General features: G+C 54.5%; 1 protein-coding gene across 1 annotated transcript in view; it reads left to right on the top strand.

The window, feature by feature from the left end:
• CDH23 (cadherin-related 23) overlaps positions 1–8104 on the top strand; it is a gene marked incomplete at its 5' end in the record, with an annotated part of 63081 nt that overhangs the window by 5192 nt on the left and 49785 nt on the right. The window contains 8 exon segments of the mRNA XM_010158107.1: positions 162–234; positions 489–605; positions 1134–1246; positions 3582–3689; positions 4897–5086; positions 5827–5972; positions 6255–6474; positions 7086–7238. Of these exon segments, the coding sequence (XP_010156409.1) occupies positions 162–234; positions 489–605; positions 1134–1246; positions 3582–3689; positions 4897–5086; positions 5827–5972; positions 6255–6474; positions 7086–7238 (1120 nt within the window).

The raw sequence follows: 8104 nt of genomic DNA, 5'->3' as shown, positions 1-8104 counted from the left end.
CCAATGGCAGCAGCTCCTCAGACCTGCTGCCTGTTGCCCAGGACGAGTTGGTTGCATCTTGAGATGCAGTTGGCTAGGAGCATCCCCGTACCACACTTCTGCAGCTGCTTGACCATCTTGCCTTTTTCCCAACCACCCTCTTGACGTTCTCTTTGCTTCAGGATGAAAATGACAACCCCCCCACGTTCAGCAAGCCCTCCTATGTTATAACCGTCATGGAGGACATTATGGCAGGTATGGATCATGCCCCTGCTCCTTCTCCAGGCTAGCAGAAGGGCCCTGGGGGGTCTGACAGCCAGAATGGGGTGAGTGATGGCTTTTTGGGGAGGTAAAAAACAGAGACCTGGGTTCAGCCCCGCTGTGCATGCAGGCGAGGGGACCCCTTGGCTGGGTGACCCACGAGAGCGGTGTGTGGGGACAGGGCAGCTGGGGACAGCTGCTCTGGGCTGTGAATGCCCACCCCAGCCCTTGTTTCTGCCTCTCCCAAGGAGCCACGGTGCTGTTTCTCAATGCCACGGACATGGACCGGTCCAGGGAGTATGGGCAGGAATCGATTATCTACTCCCTGGAGGGCTCCTCGCATTTTCGTATCAATGCTCGCTCAGGTGGGGCTCTGTACGTGCTCTCCCTCTTTTCCTTTCAGTTCCTTCTCCTGAATTTCCCCTGTTTTTTTCCTCTTTCACCCTCTCTCCTTCCCTCCTCTCCCCTGAGCAGCCTGTTTAGGAGACACACCATTTAAGGGATTCACCAGATTTCAGCCACCAGCACTTGCTCGCTCACGGCGAGAGCTTTGGCAGAGGCGTCGGTGGAAGCCCAGATCCCGGTGGGAGTGACACCTAAGAAAAGGCTTTGGCTGGAAGGGTTTACATTAGCTAGGGAGCTGCTGCCCCCCTTCCCTTGCTGGCATCGCTTCCAGTTCGTTACGGGCAGAAACGAGCTTCCCACGGAGCAGGAGGGCTCCCATGGGATGGCACAGCACGAAGTTTGCAGGAGCTTGCTGACAAGCTGACCCTTCTGGGGTCCAGCGGTTTGAAACCTAACCAGAAGGAAAGGCTCACTTGTAGAAGGATCCCACCTCTAGTTTTGTGTGTCGCTTTTATTCCCCTAATCCTTCTCATCTCCCGTGGCTGCAGGAGAAATCACGACGACGTCTTTGCTGGACCGGGAGGCCAAATCCGAATACATCCTCATTGTCCGGGCGGTGGATGGAGGCGTGGGCCACCATCAGAAGACGGGCATTGCTATGGTGAGTGTGTGACGGAGCGATTCCCGTCTCCTTGAGCCACCGGTGCCCGGCTGGGGCCGGTGTTAGCAGTGGGGCCCATGCTAGCAGTGTTTGATTTTAGCTGTGTGAACGGGTAAAGAGCACACTGTGGCGTCTGCCCTCCGGGCTGCCCCCCCCGCTACCCTCAGCCCTTGCAGAATGACTGTCCAGGCTGTGTAGACCTTGAAATCACGCTCTTTTTCCTGGCAAGCCATTCACCCCGGAGCCACTTGACCTCCCAGAGCTTTACGTGTCCAGCCCTCCGTGCGAAGGCGGTTACGGGTACCCATTCCACCCACAGCATGGCTCCCTTTGTTCATGCCTCTTGAGAAAACGCTTAGTTGGAGAGCCTGCAGGCACGCTTACGTGTTCCTGATGACTGCTATTCACATACTGCCTGGATCAAGGGTTTCCAACCGGTTTGTGATCCCTGGGCACCTCAGAAGGTCCTGATGGAGGTGCAGGCCATTGTACTGCAGATTGAAGCTGCCTGCTTTGCCTTGCCCTTCGCAGACATCAGGGAGGCACGTAGTTTGCAAAGGGTTTGTAGAAGTCTTTGGAAATAGCCGGAGGTCAAAACCCAAGGATCCATCTCTCACTGCTCACAGCACCATGTTGGTTTGAACATTTTGTAGCGTTCGAGTTCTCTTGCTCCTGGGATGTTCAGTTGGGTTGCAGGAGAGATGCCCTACGCAACGCAGAACGGTGCAGAGAAATACTGTGGTTGTGCTGAGGAGATCCCTAAAATAATTTTCACTACTGCTGAGGGCCACCAGGATGTGTATGATCCAGGTAGAAAACGAGAAAGGCTGAGAGAGTTGGGCTTGTTCAGCCTGGAGAAGAGAAGGCTCCGGGGAGTCCTTATAGCCCCTTCCAGTGCCTGAAGGGGCTACAAGGAAGCTGGGGGGGACTTTTTACAAGGGCCTGTAGTGACAGGACAAGGGGGAATGGGTTTAAATTGAAAGGGGGGAGGTTTAGATTAGATATCAGGAAGAAGTTCTTCCCGGAGAGGGTGGGGAGGCACTGGGACAGGTTGCCCAGAGAAGCTGTGGATGTGGGGTTGGAACTAGCTGTGGATGTGGGGTTGGAACTAGATGATCTTCAAGGTCCCTTCCAACCCAAACCATTCTAGGATTCTATGAGAAGCTCCCTATGGAGTCTCCCAGAGGCACATGACGACCTTGGCATGGCCCGTCAGATGTCCTTTTGGGTCTCCAGATGAGACGATGTTCTCCTAATTGAAAGTCCAAACAAGTTTTTTTTTCAACACAGATTGCAATTAGGAAAAAAAAAACCCCATGCATCACAGTTCCTAAAAAATTACAGAGTATTAAAACTCAGTGAGAAGTGGGTGATCAATTAAGTTTGTCTGCTCTTGTTAGCAAGGATATATACCCTGGACACAAAGCTGTTCCCTATAATCATTTTTGGTCTGGGACTAAGGGTCCATTCAAGGGCTTTGCAAGGTCTCTGGGATAACAAGCACCTGGGATGCTCCGGATAACAGTGGGTCACCAGCCTTCCCCAGGGACCACCCCGGTGCCTTGGCTTTGCGTCCTGGGGCACATCCTTGGAGGCTGTGGTGTCCAGACTTGTCTCTTCTACCACGGGGTGGCACCAGCAGCTCGGATCTGGTGTTGGGAACACAGAAGACCTGGGGAGAAGCCCCACCGAGACACCGTGCGAGGGGCTGGCAGGCTCCCTCCTGCCCCCCCTTTCCTTTGAACTGCAGCTCTTCCCTCGGGCACCTTTATAGGCTCACAGGCTGGGTTGAAACGGGTGATCAGGGGAGGTGAGAGACTCACAGACAACAGGATGCGTCCCACGGGCTCGCTGCTGTCACTTAGGTGCCATTTCTCACGCTGAAAACGAAGATAGGTAGCACTTCAGGGCCCCATCCTCTCCCCTGCCCTCTTGTCTTTGCACCTCCCATCCCCTGTTACCCTACCCTCATTAATTCCTTCTTTTTTTTTTTACTTTTTATCAGTCACTCAGTTTTTTCCTGACACTGCATCCTCTCCTCCACCACCCTGACCGATTCGCAACCCTCCCCCCGGGTGAAGTAGCAGCTTGGAAACACACCTTGTGCCCCTGCAGTTGTTTCGCCTGCGGGGTAACGAGTAGGCGTGAGCCAAACCAAGGTTAAATCAGCCGAGGAGCCTTGGCTGTGAAGGTGCAGGAGGTTGTTTTCCTGCGGGTTTTCCCTCCGGAGGGTGAAGATGAGTTGGGTACCAGGTGCTGCCGTCCATCCCCGGGTCCGCACCGTGCTGCCCCAGGAACCTGTGCTGCCTGATGTCGCTTGCTTGCTCTCTCGCAGGTGAACATCACGCTGCTGGACATCAACGACAACTATCCCATGTGGAAGGACGAGCCGTACTTCATCAACCTGGTGGAAATGACCCCCCCCAACTCGGACGTCACCACGGTACGTGCGAGGGAAGGCGGGGGTTGCGCTAACAGCCTCTTCCTTTTGCCTGCTCGGCGGGAGCGTCACCTCAACTGCTGTCACCGCCAAACCGCTGTCACCTCCAGCCAAGTACCACCTCGCAGATGTCCCTTTAAAAGGTTACGCCTGAGCCTCCTCGCTGCTGCCCATCCCATGTGTTTCTCCTCTCTGCTGGGATCAGATTTTCCTCCCCAAACTGCATAGGTTTTAGACAAGTTCTCCTTTTCTTCGCCTCGCCTGTGACCTCCTTCAAGGACCTCTCCGAAAAACATTGATTTACAGCCTTTCAAGTCCCTCCGGTGAAATAAAAGAGAAGGAGAGAGGGAGGCTTATACTCCATCATGCCAGGAGAAAAATGATGGGCACAAGAGGGAAAATAAATGAGGGAAAAGCAAAGAGAATCCACAAAATCATATAAGAGGGAAGGCTGCGAAAGAAAAAAGAGTTGGGGGGAGGCAGAAAGGTCTGGCAGCGCAGCCCGAGCCAGGGCACGGCAGTTTTCTCTCTCCCGTACAGCACCAGCCCCGCTTGAAGTCGTCTCGTTTCTGACATCCCAATTAGTTGCTGGGAAAATAATTATTGTGTCTCCGATACGATGTAAATTCAGCTGCAGGACAAGCAGCGGGAGCCGGGGAAGTTATGAGTGTAATGAAGTTGGGTTTGCTTTTTTTTTTTTTAATGTAAATGGCCCCTGTAATTAAAAATGTCACAGGGAGAGAACAATAAAGCACAGAACGCCTGGCATGGAGGAGAACTGCAGCAGCGAATTATTCCCAGCGTTTCCGATGTGGCAGCACAAGTTCCTCGGCACACCTCTTTGTCCCGTTTATTGTGTTTTTCTGAAGGGTTCTTGTTTTCTAGCTGGCTTTGTTTAAAAGGAGAAAAGCCCATTTGATTGCTGCGTGCTCGTGTCTCTCTTGCCGTGCCGTTACCTCCTGGGCTTGCAGGCCAATTTGGGTGAGATTTAACACCACAGCAGAGGTCTTGAGGGTACCGAATCCCTGCAAGTATCATGAAAATATATAGCTGTGTGGAGGAAGGAGAACTTCTTGCTGCTGCTGGGAATGGGGAAGCCTGTCATGGGAACTAAGTCTCATTATTAGACACTGGAGAATCTACACTGGGCTGTGCCGTGGGAGCTAATTCTCGTCACTTTGCTGTAATTGTTGTTGTCTCCCTGGGGCAGGTGGTGGCCATCGACCCGGACCTGGGGGAGAACGGCACGGTGGTGTACAGCATCCGACCCCCCAACAAGTTCTACAGCCTCAACAGCACCACGGGCAAGATCCGCACCACCGGCGTCTTGCTGGACCGTGAGAACCCCAACGCCCAGGAGGCCCAGCTCATGCGGAGGATCGTGGTGTCGGTCACCGACTGTAAGTCCCGCTTCCGTCCCGCTCCTCTTTGCCGCAGCGGTTTGTCTTGCTCCACCGGAGCTCGAAATGGCTGGGGTTGTGCAAGCGTCGCCCTCCCCACCCTCCGCCTTCTCTTCCCTGATGGTTCTCACGTGTTGAGTCGCACTTTTCTCAGCCGGATTTTTTTTCCTTCACGACGAAGTTTCTTCTTTTTCCTGTTTTGAGCGTAAGTTGCAAAAATGTTTTTGAGGTTAAAAAACGAGAGGAGGTTAAAAACCTGCCGGAGGTTAAAAGCTGCGAGCGCAGTCATTTCTGTAGCAGCCCTGGCAATGAGCCGGGGAGGCAGAAACACCCCCTCTACTCCATCTGGCTCCAGCAGTATCTAGGAAAGTCAAGTGGAGGGAAAAGAGCTGATCTGGATTTTTCTCTGGAAAAAGGTTCTTAGGGAAACTTTTGTAGGAAAAAAGCTAAGAGATATGACAATAATTTTCCATTATCCAGCCTGTTTCCAAGAGCCAGGAGGCACATATAACGTTATCTGTAGCTGCATGGACAGGTAGCTATCAGTCTGCCCTACATGCCTGCTGCCAGGGGAGTGTTCCGATGGGATGCAGCGCGAGGGGTATCACGGACAGGTCAATGACTCCAGGCGCAGCCCCATCCTGCACTACCATCTGCACAGGGAGTGAAGGCTCCTTTTTAAGGGAAAGGGCTGGAAACAGCTTGAGGCATTAACCCCCCCTTGTTCCTGGCCTCCGCAGGTGGGAGGCCACCCCTGCGAGCTACCAGCAGCGCCACGGTTTTTGTCAACTTGCTGGACCTGAACGACAATGACCCCACTTTCCAAAACCTGCCCTTTGCTGCCGAGATCGCTGAGGGCCTTCCCGCAGGCTCCTCCGTCTTTCAGGTGAGCGTGTCCCATTGCTGCCGTGCCCCACGCTGGGAGCTGCTGCTGCTGTCGCTGCCATCACTTCTGCAAAGCAGGCTAGCAATCCATCCTCTCACAATACAACTACAGGGATGCAGAAGAGGTTGTGGCATCCCACCCCGTGTGAGGGGATGCCTCAAGGCCTCTTTGTTTCAGCCCAGCATCCCTGGGGGTAAAGAAACGCTCAGAGTTTATGGATTTGTGTTTTCATCATCGGGAGGTGATAGGGCTTCTCACCCCTTCCCTCCACTCTGCCACCAGGTAGTGGCCATCGACTTGGACGAGGGTCCAAACGGGCAGGTGACGTACCGCATGCAGGTGGGGATGCCCCGCATGGATTTCCTCATCAACACCACCAGCGGGCTCGTCACCTCCACCTCCATGCTGGACAGGGAGAGGATCGCCGAGTACTACCTGCGGGTGGTGGCCAGCGACGCCGGCGTGCCCTCCAAGAGCTCCACCAGCACCCTCACTGTCAAAGGTGGGTGCGCCGAGACCCCTTCCCAACCCTTCCCAGCTGCAGAGCCCCCTCTGGTCCCAAAAAGGTGGATGACAAGGACGGGTCACCAAGAGGGAGATGTAGTTTATGTAGGAGACACACTGAGACCCTTATTATGTGGTTTGTCTTTAATTTCTATTTACTGGCTTTGCATGAGCCTAGTGCTGAGGACAAGCATCATCTGGAACTGAACTGACCCTGGATTATCCTCAGGCCTGGGCTTGGAAAAAGAAGTTTCTGGTCCTGTAACTCCAGAGCCCTCTGTCATACACCAGGAAATGCTGAGCTTCCATTTAACCCGGAGATTTTCCTCTGAATGGGGATGGAAATGAGGAATACAAACAGTAAATCTAATTACAGCTATGCAGGGTTTCCTAGGGTGATCTGTATGTATCGGAGGCAACCACACTGGTTCCCTGCAGCCCTGGGAACCGGTCCCTACAGCTAGCCTGCCGGCACCTGCACCACACGGGGCAGCAGGCAGAGCATTCCCTGGGATGCTCAGAGCAGCAGGCGTGCGGTTTTGGGAACCCGGCAGACATCGGCCGGAAGGGCGGCCCTGGAAGGGCACTCAGCTCTGCTCCCTCTTTCAGTTCTGGATGTGAACGACGAAAACCCCACCTTCTTCCCAGCCGTCTACAATGTCTCGCTGCCCGAAAACGTTGCCCGGGATTTCAAAGTGGTCCGGCTCAACTGCACGGATGCTGACGTTGGGCTGAACGCTGAGCTCAGCTACTTCATCACAGGTATGAGCCCCTTGCAAGATGCTGCACATGGGGAGCTTTGCTTGTGGAACAGAGCAGGCTGCCCCAGACCTCAGCTGAGGTGTTGGGCACACCAACACTGCCTCTTCCAGCCCCTCCAAACCTTGCCTGGCATCGCACGCTGCCCAAGAGCCCCACTTGGCTCCCTGATGTGCTGAACAAGCTGCAAGAACTGGGCTTGTTCAGCCTGGAGAAGAGGAGGCTCCGAGGAGACCTCATTGCAGCCTTCCAGTATCTGAAGGGGCTACAAGGGTGCTGGGAGAGGACTTTTTACAGAGCCTGTAGTGACAGGACAAGGGGTAATGGGTACAAATTGAAAACAGGGAGGTTTAGATTAGATATCAGGAAGAAATTCTTCCCAGAGAGGGTTGTGAGGCACTGGGACAGGTTGCCCAGAGAAGCTGTGGATGCCCCATCCCTGGAAGTGTCCAAGGCCAGGCTGGATGAGGCTTGGAGCAACCTGGTCTAGTGGAAGGTGTCCCTGCCCATGGCAGGGGGGTTGGAACTGGATGATCTTTAAGGTCCCTTCCAACTCAAACCATTCCATGATTCTATGATCGTTCCGCCACTATTCCTGTGCGCCGCCTTCCACCCGAGCATCCCCTACCTCTCACACCGCCGGGATGCAGTCAGGAAAACCCATGAGGATGGGCTTAACACTGCTGGGGCAGCATCCCCGTAACACGTGCCTGGGGCTGGAAGCCTCTCGGGAGTTTTAGGGCATCTCCCAGCCCCGCGTGCGGGTGGATTTGGGTGGGCAGCGCTGCCACCCGGGCAAGGCCTGGCTCACACGGCGGCCACAGCACCTGCAGCGGGAACCCGGGGAACCGCCGGGCCACGCTTTGACT

The sequence above is a fragment of the Eurypyga helias genome, unplaced genomic scaffold (genome assembly GCF_000690775.1).
Source record: "Eurypyga helias isolate BGI_N326 unplaced genomic scaffold, ASM69077v1 scaffold28178, whole genome shotgun sequence".
Taxonomy (NCBI): domain Eukaryota; kingdom Metazoa; phylum Chordata; class Aves; order Eurypygiformes; family Eurypygidae; genus Eurypyga; species Eurypyga helias.
This window is presented reverse-complemented; position numbering and strand designations above follow the sequence as displayed.